Source organism: Galendromus occidentalis, unplaced genomic scaffold (assembly GCF_000255335.2).
Source record: "Galendromus occidentalis unplaced genomic scaffold, Mocc_1.1 scf7180000076336, whole genome shotgun sequence".
NCBI classification, from domain to species: domain Eukaryota; kingdom Metazoa; phylum Arthropoda; class Arachnida; order Mesostigmata; family Phytoseiidae; genus Galendromus; species Galendromus occidentalis.
In genome coordinates, this window is record NW_003804325.1 from 1 (window position 1) to 24,627 (window position 24,627).

Here is a 24,627-nt window from a genome sequence, read left to right on the forward strand (position 1 = left end):
AACAAAGCAACGAAGCGATTCCTGCCGAAATGCGAAATCGTTCAATGTGGGAACGGAGTACATTGAATCCTTAACGACCCCGGACATCCTTTTCACACCCAACTGAGTCTCCCTCCGCCACGGACCCGACCACGGTCCCCCACGGTCGCTCTCCCATTCATCTACGACACCTCGCAAACAAAGATGTCTGCACTCTGTGCGTTCTTATTCTAAAAACGTTTTCAGAAGGATTGGAAAGCGAGAACCATGTCGTCTCCGCGCAGAGATCACGGTCGGAGCCATCGTCGAGGAGACAACCAGAGCGAGGATTTCGCCGCCTACAAGCGCCGGCTGCGGGAGGAGATCAGCGAAACCGGTGTTCCTGGTATTTGGTCATCATCTCCCGATGAACCATCGTCGTCGGAGGATCCGGACGAGGACTCACATCGCAAGAAAGGTAAGCTAAACGTTGACATTGCTGAGACCGGAGGTCGTGTTGTGAGATCCGAGCATCAGTCGTTCGACTAGAGCCGACAAGTTCTCCACAGACAAATCTGGCAAAGAGAAGTCCTCGCGGAAGAAGAAACACCACAAGAAGAAGCGTTCAAAGAAATCGAAAAAGACTAAGCACAGGAAACGGGATCGGTCCGATTCCGAGAGCGAAGAGGACACAGGTGACGATGCCCGAGGCGTCAAACGAAGCAGAAAGCGAGAGAAGCAGAAGAAAACAAAACGTGACCGTAGTTCCGACGATGATATCGACGAAGTGACAGCCGAAGAGACTTCCGTGAAACGAAGCTCATCGAAGAAGTCCAAAAAGGTTAGTTTGTTCTGTGACTCGATGAATCGACGATACGACCGGACGCACATTCGGATATCGGAGAACGGGCCACGCGATACGTCAGATTATTCGTGCCAAGACCGGTGCGAGCCAGATAATCAGGGAGTTCTCGTCCGGATTCAGGCAAAGAAGTCGAAGAAAGCAAAGAGCAAGAAGAAGTCACGCAGGAGTACATCGTCTTCCGATGAATCATCGTCGGACAGCGAATGGGAAGAAGCTGAGAAGCCTCCGGCACCGAAACCGCTGGTACTGGATAAAGAACAGCTAGATTGGATTGAGGAGACGCGCAAGAAGCAGAGCAACAACCGCCTCATGGAGGCCGAGGACGACGACGAAATCGGACCCCTTCCCCACAGAGTACTCCTAACTCAAAAAGAGATGGGAAAAGCTTTGCTTCCCGGAGAGGGTGAGCCTCATATCGATTTCCTCGCACTTTTCTCATTTCGACGTCTTATCACGTCTCTCTACTAACGTGGATGATTTCGAATCTAGGCGCTGCGATGGCGGCGTTCATCGCCGAAGGCAAACGCATACCTCGAAGAGGTGAGATCGGTCTCACGTCGGATGAAATCGATCAGTTCGAGAACGTGGGCTACGTAATGTCCGGATCTCGACATCGGAGGATGGAAGCCGTTCGTCTGCGGAAAGAATCGCAATTGTATTCAGCGGACGAGAAACGAGCTCTAGCAATGTTCAACAAGGAGGAGCGCCAGAAGAGGGAATCTACCATCCTAAATCAATTCAAACAAGTAATTGAGTCGAAGCTCAGCAAGTGAATCGCCAGCTGAGATGTAAAAATCATTCAGATACATAATGTGTAAAATGTAAATACAATATATTGGGTTCGTATGCTTTCGCAAGAAAATGAATTCCACCTATTCAGCGTCTAGTACTTCTAAGGGGAGTAATCGAGAAATCTGACGTGTACGAGGGAAAGTCTGAGTGAGAACAAGGTGTCGCAGGAGCCCCGTGAGAAGGTGCCCGATTTTTGAGGAAACCGGTAGGCTGCAATTTCAAATCGAATTCACCACTTCTCAGCCTTCCCGAGGTTTCCTCATCTGCGGCCGCTTCACGGGTCCTGAGTCTCATCCAAGAGTGATTAAAAAAAGGAAACGGCTGTCTCCCGGCTCAGACTCGTTCACCACGATTTGGGGTGCCTTCGATTTCCGAGAAAACCGACACCGACAGCGCCATATGAAGCATCTTCATTCGTTGAGTCTCCGCCTGACGTTCATCAATTTATCTCGGAGGAAAACATGAAGAGAGCCCCCTGTGTTGACGGAGAAGAGAGGCATTGATGACCGAGAGGTATCACGGCTCTTAATACGAGGACGCAATCTCATTCGGACGATGCGCCATCACGTAGCCTCTTGAACTCATTTCCCAGGCGCAAAATCGCCGAAAATGTAGAGTTTCCCTCCAGACACCCGGAATTTCGGGAGATTCACGCTTCCCAATGCGTCAGCGAGAGATCTACTCCGCATATGGCACTCATCCGCTGCGGAGCCCTCGCCGGTATCCGTACTGCACGTAGTTGCAGCCTGGAGACTCCTACGGGTTTTTCGCTCGTTGTCAAGACTCGGTCTCGTATGGTATGGTATGGTATTTATTGATCCTCTCGAGCCTATATATACATATAGGCTTGAGACCCTGTTTCAGGGGCGATTTCTCAGCAGATCGTCATCTCTCTCTCCCATGGAATCCGTAGAGAGGCGGAGCACTCGGAAATTCGATCTCAGCAAGCCTCAACCCGTTGAGAGAGGATGACTCCTGGATTGAATGCGTTTCCATTTTATGGGTTTCATGCATCTTCGCGACCCGACCCATACTTCGAATGTGGTTCTTGTCTCGAATGTTCCCCGACTGAATAAGTAGGGATGGGGAGTGGCTGTTTGGGATCACGCGAACCGATGTTTCGAACTGTCCATTGAGAACTGTCTAGTTTCTGATCGGCCGCCCTTCAGAGCTCTTGCGAGCTTCGGCCTGAGCGCCGTGATTCAGCAGGCGCGAAGTGCGGAGTTCTAGCCTGTCCTTCGACCGGTAAAAAATTGCTATCTATTGAAGCGGCGCTGCTGTCGCCGAGTCATCCCCCTATATAATAAAAGCACTATGTCTGTCTGACACCGGACCACTTTTTAGCGCTCTCCACCTACGAACGGACCCCAAATTTACCCGATCGATGCACAATCACTCCAGTGAGGTCGAGTCATACTTTTCTAACTGCTTAACCGCATGTTTTCCGTGAAATTCACGTGTTTCTCCAGTGATCGTTGTTTTTCACGAAATGCAAAGCCGCTTCTATGATGTCATCAGTACTCATCATCTATAGCTCGCATACCCTTCCCCTTGGACAACGAAAAGCAACACTCGATTTTCTTAAGGCTGTGGGGGCGCGAAGCGCCCTCACGGCTAGTCCTCTATAAAAGGTTGCTCGAGTTCAGAATAAATTAGTCCATCACTACCGGTCTTCGTTATTCCGCTACACTATGCATCCGGCTTGCCCTCGGCCCCCTTCCATATTCTTCATCATAATCAAATACTTTTATTTGCGTACATTGTACAATATCGCTTATGCGCTCGCTAGTGTGTCAAGACCGGGTCCCGACTGACAACTCATTGCATGGGATCTTGGGCTTCCTTGTTTACAGTATTTACAGATACATTCCTCGGTCGGAAGGTGAAACCCGACCGTTACACAGAGCATGTGATGATATCCGTGCACGAGGTATCTGGCGAAGACATGTCTCTTCGGACACAGCGGTTCGGTCCAGCGGATCCTGCGCTCCGGGATGGGATCTCCGTCCAAATCAGACACGGCTGCCCTCCTCTTCGCCGCCCACTGACTGTCAAAGTCCGTGGAGGCCGTGGTCCGATCAGTCCCTTTCCATAATCTGCCCGAGCTCTAGGTTGGTCTTGACGAGCACTCCAGTGAGATCTCCAGTCTCTCCCTCCACATTGGTAGGCTTTCCAAATCGTCCGCCGCCCAAGATTTCAGGAAAGTGATTCGTTTCCCTCTCCGCACAAGCCCGAAAGCGGAGCTTGGTTGCACATGGTTAGAGAAACCTCGGGTCTGGGACGCCCATCCGCCTTGTCCAAGGTAATACGGAGGATATCCCGCTCGGCCCCATGAGCGAATCGTTTGCTCGATGAGGCGCAGAAGAGAGACCCTGATTAATGAGAGCCATGCGACCCGTCGAACTCCAACTTATTCGCGAAATTCGGTTCTCATGGGAGGCAGTCAGGGTGAAGCAAGCTTATGCTCCTCCCTGACTGACATTGTGAGAGTCTATCCGAGCTGCGCTGCGGAAGTTTCATGTGAATTCCTAAGAATCGGGAAGGGGTGGGAGTGAAGCTCATGAACAAGAGAAATTTACTCCGATTGCCTTCATAAATATCGGTGCCGCTCGGAATCGACTCTGGACAAATCTTTCTTCGATGGGGATCACCCGGTCCGAAAAATCTAAGATCGACTCCGAAAGATATCGCAAATGCCTAGAGTCACTCCGGCACCAGCGCCTATTGGGTCGTCTTGACTACGATCACGAATCGCGGTTCGGACAGTCCACATGAAGGACGTATTCATCGATAAGGGGAATGAATTGTAGTGTACGAATTGAAGACTGCCGATCGGGATCGTTATTGAAGCATTCCCGCAGACCTGCTCCCCCCTGATTCCGGGATCGAAGCTCTGCTCGCACCCGTTGGATGACTATTGGTGCCGCAAACAAGCCCGAATTGAAACTCTAATCTGACGCCCATCCATCGTGGATGGCCCTCCACCTCCAGCTCTCCCGCTGTGAGGGTCGCTCAGAGCTGCGTCCCCATCAGCGCCTTCCAAGAGAGCCGCTCGCTCGCATGTCACGAGACTCGGCACGGCTTGGCCACTTTATTCGATTTTTCCACAGCGCTCCTCCGTCTCATGGACCCGGGAGCGTAGCGATTCGAAAGGTCCACTCGACACGTACCCCTCAACGGCACTGTCTTCTGAATCTAATTGAAAGACAAGCCACCGAGCCTCTGAGCGTCATCTCTGGGGCGCCGAAGCGCTCCCGAATAGGTACTCACCCGCCGTCCGAGCGGCAGGAGATGCCGCGAACACATCCCTACGCCTGATCAGGCCGACGGCGATGATCGAGAGAATTCTATATGATCTCATTTCCCGGATTCATTCATCGTTTTCTCGGATGCTTTCATGCTCATTACTCGACGAGATCCCATCGCGTGGAATGATCTGCAGCGGAGCATCCTGGATCCGACAGCTGGGCAGTCCGAGGCACAGTCAGGATAAGAATCTGATTCCAATGTCTTATCGAGCGACCGAGGGCTGCGCTTAAAAAATTCGACGGCAGATACCGACTGTAGCCGTCCCAGGACATCGTCCCAGACATAAGTGTCTCAGAGCGTCTTTATCCATCCTCGACTTGTTGAGAGAAGTTCAGCCCACCACTTGCCATCGAAGATATCTCCGCTTGCGAGCTTAGCTCCACATGCAAGGATGCACACCGATCGATGGCATTGAGCACGTCGATGCCGCCGTGGAAGCTCTCGGTACATGATCTAGTTTGGACGGACGAGTTCCCCATGCGAAGTTCTGCAATGATGTGCGTATTCTCCATGACATCCTCATGCTCCATGATATTCGCTGGAGCTCGAGCCCTTCCGGTTCATCGCGGAGCATTCCAGGGCGAGTGAAATAAACTGAACGCCTACGATTGATATACCGTAAGGTCGCTGACTGCTGTGATAACGGCGATATGATTGTCTCGGCGGGCATTTCCCTTGTTTTTTCCTGTCGCTCAACTCTACACCCGAAGTCCGTCCCGTGGGTGACTCTATAACAGGGATTCCGAAGTTTGCCCGACCTGAACCTCTTGTGAAAGAGATTCCGCAGGGTTTCGCCTCTCCCATGCGGGAACCGGCAAATTCCCGCGGTAGACGACAGTGGAGGATTTTTCGGATTGGAGATCGCAGATTCGGAGGGTATTTTCGGATGGAATCCAAGCAAGGAGACGCGCGCAAAATTTTTCCATCCACATACTAGCTCGGAATTCTGCGACACATATGAGACTCCAGATATGCGAAATGAGCACCACAAGATGTACAGTATAAGCTACCGGGATTTTCCGCCGCTCCAAACTCCAACTCGGAAACAGTTCGGAGCGGTAGCCAGAATATATCCATTATCGGAATTAGCAAAAGCGTAGGCAAATGTCCTGGTTGACGTCAGTCCATAAATGTTCTCTGCAGAGCGTGTTCCGCCTCCTTCTAGATCTGTGCTCGAACAGCATCTGTGCCGGAATTAGAACACCGCTCTCACCCGACGTTCCTCCGGAGGGTTGCTGCTCTCCTGTCCGGAATCAGTGACTCTCGATCGGATTCGGGAATATATCGAACGGGAGAGTCCAGGAAGGGCGAGAGCCAATGAAGTCTCGATATTGATCCTCGTTTTCATAATCCAATTAAGCGTCTCGTGCGCATCGATTCCCCTCTCGATTTCTCGATCTTCTCGCCGTCCATGCGATGACAATGGAGGAACAGTGAAGAGAAGTCAAGAGGCTACAGATGAAACCAACGCTGCCGCTTCCGATCAAGCGCCTCCTAGCGAGCAGACAAAAGTGTATTGAGAACAACTCCACCACCGGCAAGCATATCAGCATCCCAACCGCCAGTCAGTCAGTCAGCCCGCCTGCCTGCCTGCCGCCGCTATAGATCCTTCGAGCTAGCCAGCCGCCTGCCTGCCTGCCTCCTCCTGCACCATCACACTACTCCACTACAACAGGCGAGCAGCATATCACCGCCACCGCCGCACAGCGCATAGGCAGCGGCCGCGATCACAACAGCAGCACCAGCAGCGGCATCAACCACCAACATCATCATCATCGGCAACAGCAGCAGCAGCAGCATTGGAGGAAGAAGCAGGCGTCTGTCTGGTTTAGCAACACACCACAACAACAATCCAAGACGACGACGACGACCAGGATTGTGTTGTGTGATTGGTGCTGTAAGCTTGCTGTGTGTTGTCTCCGTGTGTAGGATTGATTTTGTCAATCTGTACAAAAGCGCCGCTTGAACTTGCTGCTCAAAGCATCTGTGAAAACCAGTTGGGATTAACGGTTCCACGATCGAATCGATGACATTATCGTAAACGTGTGTTTACACTTGGATGTCAATAGCCTGTTAGAAATAAGCATTCAACACGGCTGGGTACCAATACCTGCAGCCATTGTCTCCGTTGGTTCCTGGTTCGAATCCGCTTCGTACGCGAGGACGTTCGAAAATCACGCTGCCACAGGCGTGTTCGAGACCGTGGGTGTGAGTGTGTGTGACTGAGTGAGTGCGTGTGAGCGTGGAAGCATAAATGCTCATGTGAAAGCACAGCTGTCGGCCGAACTGAGAAAGTTCAATAACTTTTTACATTGCCGGATCAGCCCCGTAGGGGGAATGAGATCAACGTGCCATCTAGATGTGAGTACCAATTTTCCCCTATAGAGATTTTGTCCAATTGAGATCGTAGAGTGGGCGAATACAAAATACCGATCGATTGCGCAATTAATTTCCCTATTGGCTGCTCAGCGTTTCTCCGCGAATTACTGAGTGAGTAACGGAAGGGAAACATACAACATCCCAGATTCGTCATCATCGCGGGCGATAACGCAACAATGAGAACTCGGAATGAAAGCCGCTTCTTTCATCACTTCCCGGTTGCAGAAGGAAGTGCCGATCCGGGAATTTTCTTCGCGTAAACTGAAGTTGTTGAACTTCTTGCGTGATCGGCGATCGCACTATCGATGTCTCGCATCTTTCGACTGTATGAATTCCAGCCGCGTTTCTCGAAAAGATGCCTCCGCTTACGGAACATGGCTCGGTCAATCTTCGAACGAGGGATTCCGATTTGAGTCGTTTCGGACAGTCCGAGAGAAGCCTGGACGATCAGGCGGTAATCGTCTGCCTTGAGGAACCGATCGACCGCTTATCGCTCATCGCATTTTCGCTCAGCGATTCAGTTTCTTTGAAGGCAGATATGAGTGCGTGTCGTACCAGAACTCGACGAGGTTCATTTTCATCAGGCCTGAAAGGCTTTGGCGGAGCGATGACAGGTCAGCAATGAATAGAAGCTGACGATATCAAGCGCTGAGTTTTCCAAGATTTTCTCCCAGAAGGTCCAAGCTTATGATCCCTGGCCTGACAGGAGTTTGTTGCGTTTCTCGCTGACTTCTTAAGATTTATCCGGTCACGATCCTTGTCTTATCGATTCTGTAGCGACTAGAAATGACACAGACGGATTCGGAGTTCATGGATGATTTCGTCACGCTCGTGATGCATGTATGTATCACTCTGGGAGTGCCAGATTCTTTCCTCTTCGCATGCTCCCTCTGTCCCAGATTATTTGATGTACAATCGCGACATGGAAGTGGCTTCGGGAATGTTGACATATCGGCCGCATAGGGTGATTCATAAGGTCGAATCTGTGGACGAACGCTCTTCCCGACCGGCTGAGCATATAGTATTCCACACCTTCTCATTCGGAGAATCGTGCGCTACATGGAAGAGATGACCCATCGAATCAGGACTTCTCCTAGAGAATCAGAGAAATTCGCGCTCCCTTTCCTTAGTCTCCATGGTCCCGATGGGGGTCCTCTCGAATAATTTGCAGCCCCGCTTCAAATGAGGGGTCAGTTCGTTGATTTTGGTATTTAGAACAGCATCACTCGATATTAGCATCCGCGAAACGGAAAAAACATGAACATGAAGAACATGAACGAAACGAAACATTTTCTTTCCAGCATCAAGCTCAAAGATGAGATCGAATCCACTGAGAGGTCCGCTTCAGTCGTAATGAGTTCCAAAGAGCTTTCTTTGAGGATGGACTCCTGCCATGACGTCGTAAGCAATGAGCTCCATCAGCGCGATTTCCTGCTCAATCGATTGAAACGGAGGGTCGATGGCTACAGAGCTCACCATGCGCAGGTTAGTTTTTCCGACACCATTATCTCAGATGCCTCTGCGCAAGTTGTCTGATCACCCTCTGAGATGTGAGAGGTTCATTGATGAAAACTTTCCGACTCGCTCCCGTAGGTTCTCCCGCGGCATCAAGAGTATACGGAGAATCTCAACAGTCTTGGGAGAGATCATACCCAGCAACTCCAGCAGCGATTCCTGGAGTCGAAGTCGAAAAAGTCGAAGAAAGATAAGGGCTCTGTAGCGGCGAGTCAGCCTCGTACAGTTCACCATGCTCACGCAGTCACTCATCAACAGCACCAACAATCGCTACAGTACAGCCAGGAGAGCAATGTTCGTCTCGTGGTGCGTGCGGTTTCGCGAATCCAACTTCAACTTATGTTCGCCTATTAGATACTTTCATTCTGACCGTGTGAGACCAAGCTCTAAATCAGAAACTTTCTTCCCCTCGCAGGGCGCGGTATCTCCGATCTCACAGCATCCACAACCGCAGCAGATGCGTCAAGTTCCGCAGGAGGATCGGCTCACGTCGCCTCTGAATTCCTCAAACGGCACAGCATCGAATTCGGTTGCGGACTCGAGAGACGAGAAGTCGTCGTTCGACGGTCCAATGAAGAGCAACAACGTACCCTTCGCGCACATTAAACAAGAATCGTCCTGCAGAAGCGACGACTGCCGGGAATACAACCACGGCCACAATCAGCAATTCAAGCAAGAACTCCGGAACGCGACAAATTGTGCGCCGCACTCGGCAGATTCGCTTTCTGGCTCATTCAACTTCACGGACGGATCCCTCAATCCCGATATGTTGAGGGATCTAATCGCTGATGTTGCGAAGAACGCCAATGATCTCATGGCTGAATTCACCTTCGACGAAGTCAAGTCCAGTCCGAATCGTCAGGACGCCATGACATCTTCGGAGCAAATGAAACTCCATCATCAGCAACAGAAGCAACAGATGCCGCCGCAGCAGCAGCAACAACAACAACAACCACCTCAGCCACAACAACAACAAAAATCACTTCCGATGTTGAATTGTACAATACCGATGATGACGTCAAATGAAAGTTCGTGCCAAAGTAGCATTTCACCGTTTCGGAATAGTCCCCAAGGGTCTCTACCACCCCTGACGAAACGTGGCCGGTGTACTGAATCACCGAATCAGAGCCACCAGCAGAAGCCGAACGTCATCCCCTCACCTTCCCCTACGGTATCTTCATCCTCTGTGCCTTCGGTCCCCACTCCTCCGCCGTACACAATGATACGAAGTCCGTTAAGTACCATGGCGAACCAGACGTCGAATCCCAATGCCGCGATGATGTCGTCCGAGAACCCGCGACCGAGTCCTAATACACTGGTCGGAGTCACGGCTATACCCGTAGCGACGAGCTCACAGCAAACGCCATCGAGTCAAGCTCAACACGCTGTCTCGCAATCGAAGCTCGTGAACCCGAACGCTGCTCTCAGGACCAGCCCCAATCAAAGTCGATTCGAGAACAAGAACATAGCTCCCACGATAGGATATTCCCAAAGCCAAGCTCAGCCGGGACAACAATCAACGTACATGAATGCACAAGCGCCGCCGGCGAATATGCCACACAACGCCCGGTCCATGGCGATCAACGCTCACTTCCAGGAAATGAACCACAACAATAGAATACAGCAGCAGCAGCAACAACAACAACAACAGCAACTCCAAATGAATCGCCGAGATCTGACGATGACTGCGCAACGCACTCCTGTATTCGCGCAACAAGCTGGAATCATGTGCGCACAACAGCAGCAGCAGCATCTTGAGCTGACCAAATCCCAACCCGCGGCCGCCTATCAGCGACGTTTACCGGTGAACGACAACATGAACCATTCACCGATACACATGCATAACCAACAACAGCAGCATCACATGCAGCATCTGCGGCAGCAGCAGCAGCAACAACAACAACAGCAGCAGCAGCAACAACATCATCGCTTGCATCAGAATGATCCGAAAGTCCTACCGTCGAATGTTCCATCGAACCCCCCATTCGGCGATACTCATGCGTTCAATCCGAATGAATCGCAGAGGACGGCACCGGGCCCACACCCGATAATGCAACAGCAGCAGCAGCAGCAGCATCTTCTCCGACACCCACAGCAGTGCAACCAGTTCCGCCCCATGGGCAGTGATCCGAATCATGCTTACCAAAGTGCGGCCGAGCCGAACTCGAGAGAGCCACCTCCAGGCCTGAGTCAACGGTGAGCTCCACAATCTTTTCCGCTACGAGCTGCACGGGAAAACATTGACGCACCCCAATAAATTGGAGCTCACGAGAATTATTCGACTTTCAGGGTGCAACAAAGGCCGATGTACGCTCAGCAACCCGTGGCAAACCAGTGGCGGTCCTATCCCGAACACTGTTCTCCTACACCTGGCCATCCCATGATGAACATGCAACAGATTCGGAATGGTGGCGCAGGCGTTACCAACAGTGAGTCCTTGTGCATTCCCAGAGACTGCATGACTCGATAATTATCTCTCGAGTCTCAATCGTCATGGAGCTAGAATAATGTGATAATAAGGTTCAATATCTTCCCCCCAGATCCGATGATGATCAATCGTCCCGCTGCGGAAAATCACGATCAAGGAGCGCATGGTGGACAGTTCTTATCTGGACCGATGGAACAGAGGAACTTGGGGAACAGCGGTTCTTCGATCGATTTCAACAACCTGGAGTTCTTGACCGGAGTGGAAACAACGAATGAACTGATGAATTTTGATACAGCTTCAAGTGCCCTTAACATGCTAGATGATGTCTTGGGTCACCAGAATGTTAGCTCTACGTACAAGAATTAGTTGTCAGGAGTGTAAAGCTACGACCCGCTCATAAGTACTAGGTATTCTGAAGTGGAAATTTCTACATTATTTCTTCTATCGTACCGCAACGAGTATAGGTAACAATTTCTACGTAGCTAATAAATTTTACGTACGACATTCGTATGAGATGACTCTCTCTCTCGACAAACAGTCGGTCCGTCTACTGGCTTTCGAAAAACCAACGTCCTCGTATGTAAACATATGAGCACTTTATTTCATCACACTCCTACCTTCCTTTCTCAACATTCATGCCGACGAAAAACCACTCCTCATCATCATCGTCATCGTTTCATTCGTCCATGACCGTCGTCTGAGAGCGGAGGATGTAGCTGGCACTCTCTCCCGCTGTCTTGATCTTCTCCCGATTCCGCTGGTTCAATCATTGTTCTCGCTTTTTGTTTCATTGATCGATAAATATAAAATCCTTATGGTAGTTGACAAACTTGAGGATAAACACAGCGTGATTTTGTAGCCTTCGCTCTATACCGGGACATTTTGACCGGGAAGTCAACTTCCACTCTCTAGCTCATTTCGCTTTGCTCTTCACCAAACCCTCGTATCTGCTCTTCGACGAATGGTACAGGAAGTACGGCAGGAGGATGGAAGGCATCGAGACCAGAGCGAAAACAGCCCAGTCTAAGTAGTGCGGCGAGAAACGGCGTTCGTATTCCACCTCCGGCATGATCCCTCCCTGTCCCGGTTCGGTCGTGAAAGAAATCCTTTCCTGCAAGTCACATTGTCAGATGTGATCACCTTTCTGGTCGAACTAGTCTGAATAGGTCCGTAGAAAAACCGAGGAGCCGACGACTCCTGGCAGCAGAGGACGTATTCTTACCTCTGTGCTGTCCTCGCTGATTCGGTATGTGACCTCGGCGCTTGTGAAGTTGAAGAGACCATACTTATTTGGCCGAACAACCAGAGAGTGGCTCACGTTGGCCCCCGGCAGGATCTTCTCGAATTTCGCATCCAGCGAGCCAGAGACGACATCAAAGTCCGAAGGAGGGAACGTGCGATCCGTGAGCTTCACGTTGAGCGCCGGTGCATCTCCAACGTTGAAAAGCTCATAGTCCACTGAGACGTCCCGATTTTCGACCAGGTATCGGTTGAGCACCTTCTTCAGACTCAATAGACGTGCTTCAGGAAGTTTCTGCTCTTCAGCATATGTGAAGCAAACACACGCTAGCAGAACAAACAGTCTCATCGCTGAAATTTTGAAGAAAAAAGTTCCTCACTCTTCACGAAATGACGTAGGACCGACACTGAGAACGTGCACAACCAATGGATCTGGGGCTTTCCGCTCAAAAAAAGCCAGTCGTGAGCTTTCGTGTCCCAGCCTCAAGTAAAGCATTTCAGGAAAATATCTCACTCAAATCATGTAGGCTATGCATGTTTAGTCAGAGAACGTCAAATATCGAGCCATACATTGTTACAAGCCGGCCGAGATTATCAGGCTGGGACGTTTCCCGGAAAAATGAGAAGAGCGTCTATCGTCCCTCAAGGAAGAGTTCTTACTCACTGGAATTCGAATTGTGGAACCGCAGAGACCAAGACGTGGCTAACGCACCGTTTTATTCCTGTCGCAGTTTGACGAGCAGCGGGGCCGACTTGTGTATCCGCTACTCCGGCTACTGCCAACACACAACATCAGTCAGTCCGGCCTGGCCACGTTGTAGTGAACCCTCTGCTGGAGAGGGGAGCGGATCACCACCGGCAGCTCTTTAGCAGCCCGAATTGAATTGACTCAGCACTCAGCATCGAGCCAGACCGGTGCTGGAGGCTTCCCTTTCGAGGGGTTCAGGCTACGGTTGACTCGACTCAAATGAAAATGTTTTTGCTCGGACACGCAAAGATTGACTGATGTAAGCATCAGTCAATTCGAGAATCTGAGGAGGGGAGAGAGCATCGAGCGCTCGGCTCACGGCAATGCATCCTATCCTGCTTTAGGCAGTTACTCCAAGTTTTTATTTTCCAGAATTCGGTCGGGACTCTATTGAGGATGCTTTCACAAATTCCGAGGGGAGGCCCGCCGCAGAGAAGAGGCAAATACCTTTGGAGCTCGCCCTGAATAAATTCCGGGAGCACCTGCTCGAAGTCTCGGGTCTCTGACTTTGGAAGCTCTTCCGCGCCAGCTCTCCGCGAGATTCCGCATACGGGCGGTCCCCTCATGAGATTCGACAGTAGGGGAAAAGTACCTGTTACGGAACACCTGAGGGAAATCCCCATAAACCCCCATATTATTTGAGGGGGTACCAGTTATGGAACACTCCACGGAAGTTTATGGGGAGCCCCATGTAAAAAGTATAGTTCCATAACTGGTACTTTTCCCCTACATATGTGGAATCGCTTCAATGGTTTGTGCTTATGCCCGCGATTCGGCGGATCCCAGTCGAGAAGGAAAACAATACGGATTTCGAAGGTACATAATGAATTCAACTACATCTTTTCATTGGCATCCACTCCTCAAATAAACATTTATATAGGCACTCATCCCCAAGCAGCTTCTAGAACCAGTTCCCCGGGAGACAATTCGTGTGAGCATGTGATTTACTTTTCTGAGTGAGTCAAATGCCAATGTCTAGACTCGTGCTTTGAACGCACTCCAAGCCGGGGTCACTCTTTCTTTTGCAGCTTGCTGTGCGATCATCTCCTGCTCGGCCAGTTTCCGTTGGTTTTCTCTGAACATCGCCAGCGGATCTTCGAACTGGGAATAGTATTCCAGTACACCTCGGACGTCGTCGACACCTGATTCGGCTATCGTCTTCAGGAAAACAGCGAGATCCATGAGCGTCCTATCGTTCATCTCGCCTTCCCATTTCCGCAAACGAACCGAGTTGTGAGGATTCAGCTTGATTGCATTCTCATCCCAATCCACATGAATCACCTGAAGGGAGCGGAATCGATTTACTGAGCATGCCGAGAATCAACGGATCGAAAGAAGGATTATCTGAAGAGATTTTCCAGCAATCATCTGTATTTACCCTTTTGATTGGCCTATTGAGAGCTTGCAAGTCTTTCATGTGATGTCCGTCTTGATAGCGTGTAGCATCTCTGAATAACCTGTACATGACATAGCCCTGAGGGTCGAGACTGTTGACAATCGGATACGCGGTGTATCCGTTCTCTTTGGTATACACTATAACTTCAAACAACGGTGGACCGACTTGCTGCAAGAAAAAGTCTACCGCCGGTCTCTTTTTGAAACGCCATCCCGTATAGTACGACCATTCCGGATGTACGAGAACCCCCGTGATCTCGAGCGATAGCGTATACGGAGGCTGTATGTACGGCTCCGGTACGGGATCCGGCAGAAGTTTGGTTCTCGAGGGTTCTTCAATGACCTTCTTGAAAGCGAGTGCTTCCTTATAGAATCTGAGGAGGTATTGAGGCAAGATGGAATACTTCGAATATTCATCCTCGATTGGATTGCCCTCATCATCGCGTTTCGGAGCCCCTGGAACAGGTCTGTGAATGAGCCTAGGGAGCTTGCATGAACTGCGTCGAGTTCGGGGAATTCGGGTAGTGTCTCCATGGGTGTCCTCGAGACGGATTTCCGAGGGACTCACCGTATTCTTGGATCAACACAACTCCACCGAGAGCGAATATAGCACCCATAGCGTACGAAGCCTGTCGAACTCTTTTGGCTTTCAGGAGAGTTTCCTCTGACGGAGCTGCATCCTGACTCTGCCATCTTCGTGCTGAAGGTCTCTGGAGAAGACTTTGTCGAACTTTCTGTCCGCGCGGGCTGAGCTGGGAGTGGATCTTGACCGAACTGTGGACACTGTGTATTTTTCTGCAGATCAGCAGATCTCTGACTGAGCCTTGAGCGGAGTGCGAGTCGCGAAGAGGGAGGATTCGCCTCAAAACCACTGGATTTTCTAGCGCGCTCAAAACGCGTGAACGTGCGAAACACACCGCCATGTTTTGCCTCTCGTCTCCACTGAGCAGCATCGGCTGCTGCTACTGGAATGGCGGTCTATTTTAGTGTTCGATTTCGGCAGAAACCGATCTCCGCAGCGAGAAGTTTTTCGCTTCAAGACCGCTCTCTGTTCCCCCTCGTAGGCATTTCATTTGTAAGACTATGTCCTTAAGCGGCGAATTACTCCAGCCGCGTTCGTCTTTCCTGGAGATCGCAGGGGAAGGGACGGCGACAGCAGCCATGCCGTTACTTCGGTCTGCAGACGACATCGTCAGAGCATATACATTGATTGTGAAGCTGGGAACGATGACAAGGGCGTGCGGAGCAATGTTTGGGTTTCGTTCAGGTTCGGGCAGAGTCGGGAAGATCGGAACCGGCTTCCGAATCGCCGATCCAGGAATCTCGGGGACTTTTCGGCGGTTTGTCATGGATGACGGTGATTTTGATCTCTGCTGAAGGGCGGACTTGTCCCGCGGCGACTATCGAGGAGACACATCACTGTGCCCGTCAGGGAGACCATGGTGCTCATCTTGAGTCGGGGACCGCAACTGACAATGAGAGAAACCCTAGCCTGGCCAACGATTTTCTCCGGCTGTCCCCTAGCCTCGGGGAATCGAGGCCTTTATGGGCTGACTCTTACCAGCTGGCCTTGCTAACTCTTGTGACGATCTTCTCTGAGAGAAGCAAAACTGGGGGATTTACGTTGCCTGACCGAATTCACCGGGCAGAATTTCGTATTTCGAGAATCACGGTTATACTCGTACGATCGGCCACTGCCCCGACGACCTCGTGGGGTGCTGAATAGGGGAATCGGTGGAAAGCAATCGTCGAGCCGTCCCCCGCGCGCTGGATGTTGAAAATCTCATAGGATGGTCGGTCCGAGTTCGCGCTGCGTGATAGATGAAGAATCCTTTTTGAGGGAGGCCATGTGGAGCAGAGAGATCTTTCTTCTTTGAGGTTCGAGCGCAGAAGATCATCGAGGGTAGGAGTTCCGGTGACGCTTCCACAATGATGAGGAGCCACCTGAGAGACCTCGATGCCTTCCCTGACAAGATGACCTGATGGTTATAACCATAACCATAAGATCCTCGGACGACAGGAACTCGATCTGGAACCCTACAAATAAGTTCCAGAGGATGGCGTGCGCCCTGGATCGTCATTTTCCTCTAGAAGGGAAAAAGAGAATTGAGAACGCGCACGAAGTGCCTTGAAGACTACGACCTGAGGAATCCACCCATACAGAGCCCTACCGAAACTGTTCAGATGAAATACCTCAAACTAGGAACCGGATGCTCGAGTCGCGAGGGAGGCAAGAATCGGGGCTGGCTCCGTTGTGACACGGGCACTCTCGCAGATCGCCAATGATGCAGGGGTTAGGAAGACGGTGCAGAAATGAAGAGAAAATGGTCGGGAACATCGACCAGATACTCAGCGCTTGGATGTTCGAGTCCTCGGCAGGGCGGCGTACGTGCGAGAGAGCCAAAACGGCTTATTTTCTGAGTGATTTCGTTTTGACAACCATCATCCAACCTAAGTGATAGCCGAAGCTCTGCGGATGTTCCGGTCAGTCGCGTGCGGTATCGTTGCTCTCATCCGCCCGAGCGATCCCGCTTGTCTTCAGCAGAGATCATCTCCTTGGATTCGTGTTCTACGAAACACCGCTGAAAATTCAGTACGCCCCACCGCTCCAGGAGCCCTTCACAGGGCTCTCGAACCCTTCATGTAGCCTCCCAGCTCGCCGTCGGTCTTCTCCAATCCTCGAATTGATCGATCGACCGGTCGCTCGATCCTTCAGTCGAGATTCCGCATGTGTGCGCGGCTCGTACACAGAATAACCACACACTACCGCTGATCTGTGAGCTGCTTCTAAGGTTCTCCCCTCATCATGCTTTCCTCTCTCCTCAATCAGCAACACTTCTAAATTTTCTCTAACGCGTGCTGCGCTTAATAATCTGGAGGCCTCGTGCCCATTATACAGAGTCGTCATATTCCCTGTTGTTCGCGTTCGGATGATCTCTCGCCGGAGTGTTAATCGTGCCTATCGTTGAAGGTCAACCTCCGGAAGAGCACCCCCAATAAGAATCCAGTCTACAGCCCGACCGAAAAGATCCAACAACAACTCAGGTAGGGATTGAGCTAAATTCCATTTACTTCCCGAGGAAAATTCCGAGGAAAGAAAATGAAATCTTGCTCGACTTGGTGATATCCTAGGACGTGCTCCTGGTTCCTATGCTCGGTACGGTTCCTAGTCTTACTGACCGAGTTCGAAAATCTCATCCCCGGAAATCCGCGAGGTTTCGGAAGAGCGAAGCGGCTCCCTGTGCTCTTTCCACCACTCTCCGAGTTCGGTTCCGATGTGGTTTTTCACACTGCTCAAGAGCCGCAAGAATCGAACTGTGGAGAATTATGGTTTCGCATCCGTTTCGCGATGGAGCGGGGGAGGTGGCAAGTGATTCTTCCCGTATCGTAGTCCGCGACCCCTGGAAGCGGCGTCCGCGAGTACCGGAAGCGCCAAGTTATTCCAATAATCACGCTCGATGCTTCCTTGTTTTGAATCACAGCTTCCCTTTCCAGAGCAGCCGCGTGGGGAACCAACTTCCCCCGACGGAAAACACTCGACGTGTGCCGGTAAGACCACACTTGAACCGACCAATCCTCGGACAGAGTGTGGATCATGTTGAATGGGACTTCGAACACAGCCTTGGTTGCTGCCGGCATAGCCGGGACTCTGTTCATAGGTGAGTTCAGAACGGAATCCCACCTGGACCTCGAAGTCCTTCCATCGGAAGATTCCCATCCGCCCCACTGACCAAGCAACGTCTTCTTCTTCTCCTAGGGTACTGCATTTATTTCGATAAAAAACGACGCTCGGATCCGATGTACAAACAGAGAGTACGTGAAAGGAGACTACGGGATTCTAAAGCAAAAAAACGCGGCACCATCATCGCTCCGGATTTCAAGGACGTCGAGGCCGTTCAGAAGTTCTTCTTCCAAGAAATGCAAATCGGTGAAGAACTCTTGAGCCAAGGTGAAATCGAGAGTGCTCTCGAGCATCTCGCAGCCGCTGTCGCCGTCTGCGGCCAGCCGCACCAACTGCTTCAGGTGCTCAAGCAGTCGATTCCTGCTCCGATTTACAACCAACTTGTCAAAAAAATACCTGCTGTGACTCAACAACTGTCGGCTCATATGGAAGAGGACGTAGAGTGATCGATTGACGCTGAGCTTCTGAAAGAGTTGAGTCGCTAGGGCATAGAGTAGTCACGCACCTGATCAGGGACGAATTCTCGACGAATGAACACAACGTTGATGATTTGGGTATGGATGCTTAATCGTTCCGTGTCATCGACTTGTCTCGGACGTTCGTCCTTTCTTATTTCATTGCAAGTTGTTCCGTCTGACTAGATCGAACGGAGGAGTCTTGTTCGTTCTTCCGATCGAGAATCAAAACGTGATGCATTGTTGACCTTGTACAACGATGGGAGACCGTTCGATGAACTCCGAATGTAATAAAATGAGATGGAGAATTCCGCTCGCATACGGTAGAGCTTCGCACTTCCTCTACACATCATCATACGTCTCACCTCGGGACGCCTGCTTCGAGCATCCGTCTCCGGGAAGACTAGAGCCTTGGAAAGTCATCCGATCGGCTTTCTCACGGGCGCGATCGTTTTGGAGACTCCCATACCTTCCAGACGCCTGTGATTCAAACCGCCCCTCCCAAGCTGGCGATCACTCCGAGTGCCTCGGTGTGTCGCCAACCGTTACGTGGCGTCCCGAACGGTACTCGGAGGGTTGACGAGAGTAGGGAGCCTCTGGTTCAAACTCCAATTGATGAACTCGCTCTGGGAGTTTCAGCCAGCATTCTTATCATTCATCATATTCTCTCATCTTGGGAAGCTCCGAATAGCATGGTCTCGAAAAAAGCAAAAAGCTAGGTAGTGTCAATGACATTACCGTAGATTCACGTGAAAACGTTAATCGACGATTTTTCCGGCAAGCAGTCGGCTTGCCGAGGTATCAAATCATGGCAAATAGACCTATCTCTCTATCGGCCCACTGTTCGATTGAATTGGGGTAATAGTTTTCGTGGTAACTAGGTTAGAGCCCACTGATTGCCCGACGGGGCTGCGATATTTAGTCATTCTTCGAGAGATGGTTACCGTGGCTCGAAGGCATCGATACTTCTTCTGGATTCCGTCGGCATAATCATAAAAAACTGCGTCAGCAATCGAGTTTCGGAAATTTTTCTGCTTCACGATTCTGGAATCGGAAGCCACACTGATCTACCCATTGTAGTCCTTGGGCCGCCGAAGTAAGGACTCTCACTGCTGCTTCCTCGACGAACCCGCTATGATTGGAGAATGTTGTTGGTCTTCAGTTCGACGTATAGCGCGTAGTCGTCATCTTCCAGGGAACGCGTACCGGATTCGATCGCGACCGCGGCATTTCTGACAACGGCGACCTTCGGAGCCGGGGCCGAACTCGGCTCTTAGCGAGTCGTCCCATGAAGAGATCCTCCCGATGACAGCCTGAATCTGTTGACACGCGCACTCGCTGAGCTTGAAGGTGCTTCGCCGTGCCGCTTCTGTCGCCAGGAGCTTCTTTAAAGGTTCTCATCTATCGTCGATAAGCTCGATTCGCCTCAGGTTTGAAGAACTACTTGGTGTCCCGTTGTTCACCCCAGCGAATCATGACCATGATCGAAGGCCGACTCGATCTCGATTTAGGCAGTTTTATTCGAACAATCAGAAACCCTTAGGTTCTCGCTCTTATGTCTGCTGCCTTCTGTCGGACTCTCACTCGCCGACCTCGCCTTGAAGTATTGCCTTCGAAAGACTGTCGGACCATGCCATAATTTATTTTTACGCTTATTTTTACGCTTTCGTGCTGAATCCAGGGGTATGTGGAAAATCAACCGTAGAAATCGAATGACAGATCCGCCTCGCGAACGATTGCACCTGGAGACTTTGCCGTTTTACAACCCAGTGATGCGATTCAGATATTCCGAAACTCCGCAGTTTCTGAACTATGAGGCTCGTAAGCGGACAGGATTTCGATGCTTGAAGGACGAAATACATCGCATTGGTCAGCAAAGCCTGCGACAAAGACGTTTTCACGCCAAAATGTCAATCCTATCGTATCTGCGGCTAATTATTCGTAAAGAAGTTCCTCCCTCTGATAATGGTGCCTCACATCGAGACAACAGATATAGGCTGGCATCCTCAAAGACTCGAGGTCGAACGACTCGGAGTTCGGAAGCTCCCCCCATGTTTCCTCCGCCGGAACCAACTCCTTGAAGACGGATTGCGAATACCTTCATCCAGGAGCGACGACGCCCTCGGGAGAGGCTCCAGCTGCCTTGCGGATCAAGTGGATTCGAAGCGAATGGGAGGCTGCCTTTCACTATCGAAGGAAGTTTCCTGGAACGTGTCAGACGGCGCTGCATCAATACGTTCTTGCCAATCATGATAGCAAGATACGCCTTCGCAGAAAACCGCCAATCTTCGTCGTACGTATAAGACGAACAACGTTGCGAGTGACCGATGACTCGGCGGATGCTTGCCGGACAAAATGCGATTCGATATGATTTGAAACTCGTCGGGATCTGTTCCGTTACGTAACGCATATACCCCCGCTGATTGTCGCGACTTCAACCCGCTGTCATCAAAACGCATGTCTCGAATGGTGTCGACATTCTCGACGCTCTGGGCGTGGTTCGAAAGTCGATTCCGCGCCGAGTGACATCGTTGGGGGAACGCTGTCGAACGAGAACGGAGAATGCAAATCGTTTTACGCCTCCTGAATCGTCTCGGAGAAAGAGCACAGTGCCCCATCAGACACAACATGTCTGGAGAAGACGCATCGGTGAGACAAAAAACAGATCTTGTCAGAACGTTCGGATTTGGTTCGCCTTGGTCGGCGCCCAAGGGATCACGATCTCCTCAGACTGTTGTTGGCGCAATGAGGGCTGACTCCTCTCTGCAGTCGTTCGGAGTCATTCGCAGGAGTTTATAGATTCGAGCATTTTCAGCAATCTCAATGGACTGCCCAATCATTCCCTTCCTCCCGATGATCGTTCGGCTCAGAGAAAGTCTGAAACGCGGCGGAAACCTTGGCGGAAGCCCTGACGGTAATCATGACGGAAATCTTGACGGCAAGCCAGGATTTCCCGGGCCCGCCTCAGAGACCCTGAAGGAGCTTCGAGTCCTCCCCTCCCGAGCACGAGGATCCGCGAAGACGCTTCGTTCCGTTTTTGTATTGCTCCTTTCTCATATCTGCTCGAACGAATGTCGAACGACAAGTTGCAGGATCTGGCTCGGTCTCGCAAGCCGGCGGCTGTCAAAAGCAGGCTCGCAGGGCTGGACGCTTTTTCCTTGATTGAGTTGAAGTGGATTCTCGCCATGCTGGACGATTTGTTGGCTTGATGCTCAGATGCTCCAACTCCGCTTCAAGTGGGTTTCGCGGAGAATGCGCTCGATCCATGGGACGAAGGAAGGATGTCTCAATCGCGTGTCACCGCTCATGAATCTTTAATCGAGAAACGCGGTAGCCTGTCGGGGAGAGATTCAAAGCGCCCCGGGAGCCTTGCAAACGTTCCATCGACGTCGATGTATGAATCGATGGGAACCTTAGAATGCCACTGTCCTCCAAGACATTCTTTTTGGGGAGAATGAAACCTGTTCTCGGGATAACACTGATTTATAGTCTTTATCAGAACATCGATCTTCGGAAGACTTTCATCACCAGCTTTGCACGACTCTCGGCGAACGCAGATAATGAAAACGATTGGCTCTTCAAACAAAAGATGCGCCATCATAGCTTCTGACACCGTAACGTGAGCACGTCGCGATTCGAATTTCCTTCCCCGAATATTCTCCCGCATGTGCGAGAAATCGGAGCGCTCGATCAGGGTAGCGGGAGTACGGATAGTTCAGCTAACGCCGACGGAGATCCCGCAGTATTTTCTGAATATCAAGTAGATAGGACCTCCACGTCCGAAATCAGCTTCCACGAGAGTTTACAGGGCCGAGAACTTTCGTTGGCTTGGGGAGGATTCTCATCGAGACCACGCAGGAGGAATGATGCTGTTCTGTCAAATTTTATAAACAATGCATTTTATTAATAAATACAGGATTGTACACGTTCTAGCTAGATGTGAGAGCGTTACGGGTCATCGAGTATCATGGACAGTTCTCCCGTAACTCCCACAGTGGCGGTTACCACGCCTGCTCTTGTAGCCTTCGGACTCACTGCTAAAGAAGCGACGAGGAGGAATTATTGAGGAGAAGTGGAAAGTAATTAACTATATGTAGGTAGTCTATGGATTCGATCAGGGTAAATGCGACAGGTAGCTTTCAAACCTTAACGAGATACGGTCTAATTAACCCTGAACTACGGTGATCTTTCTTCTAGAACCGAGTTCTTTTCGGTCCCGGACGGACAACACCATAGATCCGCCCTAAAGAACGCTCTGTTCTGAGTGCGTCGTCGAGAAGAGTATTGTATGAGCAGAATTTCGAACCTGGCTAGATCACATTGAATATTTTTGCCCTCCTATGTTCACACCGATTGGACGTCAATCTCGAGCCAATAAGAAGGGAATGTCACCCACCGGCCGACTCGAGATATCCTAATGAGATGGCAATCAAGTATCGACAAGCGGAAAATCCGCCTACACAGTAGAGAACTCGTTGAGCGTGACAGAGACAATGCGATTCACAATCAGCTGCGTTTCCTCATGGTCGCTCCATCGTGCGATTAGCCACAGATCAGCGACCCTTGCCCCCTACCTCGAGGGGAGAATTATTCCTTCCCAGCAAACTCCAATTATTGAGCTGAATGATGCGAATTCCCCCATCTTGAGTCGCGTTCCCTGCCGGATATCGTATCGGAATGCGGATGCTCCAGTAGAGGAAATTTCCGTGCTTTGACCCGAGAGCGTCGGATCTTCTATTGTCATTGAATTCGAATGAAGCACCTAACCTGGAGACACCCACAGCCGACTCTGCACACGGCTGGCACTGAACGGCAGCGCGCAACGCATGCAGCTCATGGGGGAGGAATCTGGGTACCTGATGTCCCATGAAGACGCCATTTACAAGTACAAAATCCAAGCATCGACGTGTAATCAAATATTCGCTGACAAGTCGCTTGTTTTCAGGTAGTAGTCTTATCGAGAGTGTTCGCTGCCTGCTCGTCAGGTCCGAAGAAAGACTCTTACAACGATGATATTTCTTGGATGGATTCAGCCCAACTTGACTAGTCCCTCGCAACGGATGCCCTCGCTCGACAGCGGAAGGAACAAGCTGGTACGGCTAAAAGAATGTCCTACACTATATTCCATATTCTAGTCGTGTGGGTAGACCGAGGTCGAGGTGGGTAAATATTAAATATGATAGCTGCAGTGGTAACGGATCTCAGTTGACGCCTGTACGGAAACGGCAGCGTTTTCGGCAATCAATAATAACATCCGGAAGGGACCGGACAGCCGTTCCGTTATTGCATATTTTTGAAATTCCAAATACTATAAGGTGAATCCACTTCGCGGAAAAGGCACGGGCTCCCTAGTGATTCCGAGAAGATCACGCAGAATAGAGGAAGCTAGGGAATAATGCGAAGAATAATTTCCGAGAGGAAGAACATGTGGTCCGCTTGGGATCCACCGCTGAAATCCATCTCGTTGTGCCGATTCGAGTCGCTGCCTATAATAAACAGCTACTCAGCCTCTCAGTCGAGTAATTTCGGAAATCGTGTTGCCCTCCGCTAAGGATAACCTTATCATTTCTTTGGAAGTGTCAGCACCAGGTATCTTTCGACTTGCCTCGCAATAATTTTGAATACCATAATAACCTTTATAATAACGTTAATAATCAATCTTATAGGATCATTAACGACGATTGATGTAGAGTACGAGAGAAATTATTCAACCCTCATGGTAGTCATTTGATTTGTTCTTTCCCGAGGTTGTTCCACATGCTCGCCCGCCGGGATCAGCGGATCCAATCGATTAGTTGGTCGAATCGCTCCCGAACAATACGGGAGAAACTTCAAACGTTTTGACGATCTGAGATTTTTCAG

General features: G+C 50.7%; 5 protein-coding genes across 5 annotated transcripts; 3 read left to right on the plus strand and 2 right to left on the minus strand.

Annotated features, from left to right (window-relative positions):
• The first annotated feature begins 159 nt into the window (after positions 1-159).
• On the plus strand, positions 160-1,691 carry LOC100908111 (NKAP family protein CG6066-like). Its single transcript, XM_003738808.1, has 4 exons — positions 160-436; positions 528-799; positions 944-1,226; positions 1,313-1,691. The coding sequence occupies exons 1-4, from the start codon at positions 247-249 to the stop codon at positions 1,594-1,596; spliced, it is 1,029 nt and encodes a 342-aa protein (XP_003738856.1). The 5' UTR covers positions 160-246; the 3' UTR covers positions 1,597-1,691.
• Positions 1,692-6,942: 5,251 nt separating this feature from the next.
• Positions 6,943-11,612, plus strand: LOC100901051 (transcription factor SPT20 homolog). Its single transcript, XM_029113141.1, has 8 exons — positions 6,943-7,285; positions 8,605-8,788; positions 8,897-9,124; positions 9,234-9,754; positions 9,884-10,622; positions 10,842-11,014; positions 11,108-11,247; positions 11,359-11,612. Exons 2-8 carry the CDS (start codon positions 8,657-8,659, stop codon positions 11,610-11,612), a joined length of 2,187 nt encoding a protein of 728 aa, XP_028968974.1. The 5' UTR covers positions 6,943-7,285; positions 8,605-8,656.
• A 213-nt stretch (positions 11,613-11,825) lies between these two features.
• Positions 11,826-13,288, minus strand: SsRbeta (signal sequence receptor beta). Its single transcript, XM_003738809.2, has 3 exons — positions 13,150-13,288; positions 12,469-12,836; positions 11,826-12,357 (listed from the first exon to the last, which is right to left on the minus strand). The coding sequence occupies exons 2-3, from the start codon at positions 12,832-12,834 to the stop codon at positions 12,160-12,162; spliced, it is 564 nt and encodes a 187-aa protein (XP_003738857.1). The 5' UTR covers positions 12,835-12,836; positions 13,150-13,288; the 3' UTR covers positions 11,826-12,159.
• Positions 13,289-14,046: 758 nt separating this feature from the next.
• LOC100901189 (mitochondrial import inner membrane translocase subunit TIM50-C) lies at positions 14,047-15,545 on the minus strand. Its single transcript, XM_003738843.2, has 3 exons — positions 15,197-15,545; positions 14,612-15,084; positions 14,047-14,514 (listed from the first exon to the last, which is right to left on the minus strand). The coding sequence occupies exons 1-3, from the start codon at positions 15,243-15,245 to the stop codon at positions 14,209-14,211; spliced, it is 828 nt and encodes a 275-aa protein (XP_003738891.2). The 5' UTR covers positions 15,246-15,545; the 3' UTR covers positions 14,047-14,208.
• A 1,891-nt stretch (positions 15,546-17,436) lies between these two features.
• LOC100908489 (mitochondrial import receptor subunit TOM20 homolog) lies at positions 17,437-19,057 on the plus strand. The gene is made up of 3 exons (XM_003738811.2): positions 17,437-17,673; positions 18,124-18,287; positions 18,386-19,057. The coding sequence occupies exons 2-3, from the start codon at positions 18,224-18,226 to the stop codon at positions 18,754-18,756; spliced, it is 435 nt and encodes a 144-aa protein (XP_003738859.1). The 5' UTR covers positions 17,437-17,673; positions 18,124-18,223; the 3' UTR covers positions 18,757-19,057.
• Positions 19,058-24,627: the final 5,570 nt, after the last annotated feature.

Coding starts and splice junctions, on each gene's coding strand:
- LOC100908111 (XM_003738808.1), top strand. CDS start 247: ATGTCGTCTCCGCGCAGAGATCACGGTCGGAGCCATCGTCGAGGAGAC. Junction 437..527: donor GGACTCACATCGCAAGAAAG/GTAAGCTAAACG, acceptor AGTTCTCCACAG/ACAAATCTGGCAAAGAGAAG. Junction 1,227..1,312: donor AGCTTTGCTTCCCGGAGAGG/GTGAGCCTCATA, acceptor TTTCGAATCTAG/GCGCTGCGATGGCGGCGTTC.
- LOC100901051 (XM_029113141.1), top strand. CDS start 8,657: ATGAGTTCCAAAGAGCTTTCTTTGAGGATGGACTCCTGCCATGACGTC. Junction 9,125..9,233: donor AGAGCAATGTTCGTCTCGTG/GTGCGTGCGGTT, acceptor TTCCCCTCGCAG/GGCGCGGTATCTCCGATCTC. Junction 10,623..10,841: donor CCTATCAGCGACGTTTACCG/GTGAACGACAAC, acceptor AATGAATCGCAG/AGGACGGCACCGGGCCCACA.
- SsRbeta (XM_003738809.2), bottom strand. CDS start 12,834: ATGAGACTGTTTGTTCTGCTAGCGTGTGTTTGCTTCACATATGCTGAA. Junction 12,358..12,468: donor TCAGCGAGGACAGCACAGAG/GTAAGAATACGT, acceptor TGTGACTTGCAG/GAAAGGATTTCTTTCACGAC.
- LOC100901189 (XM_003738843.2), bottom strand. CDS start 15,245: ATGGGTGCTATATTCGCTCTCGGTGGAGTTGTGTTGATCCAAGAATAC. Junction 15,085..15,196: donor TGTGTTGATCCAAGAATACG/GTGAGTCCCTCG, acceptor GACCTGTTCCAG/GGGCTCCGAAACGCGATGAT. Junction 14,515..14,611: donor TCAATAGGCCAATCAAAAGG/GTAAATACAGAT, acceptor CGCTCCCTTCAG/GTGATTCATGTGGATTGGGA.
- LOC100908489 (XM_003738811.2), top strand. CDS start 18,224: ATGTTGAATGGGACTTCGAACACAGCCTTGGTTGCTGCCGGCATAGCC. Junction 18,288..18,385: donor AGCCGGGACTCTGTTCATAG/GTGAGTTCAGAA, acceptor TTCTTCTCCTAG/GGTACTGCATTTATTTCGAT.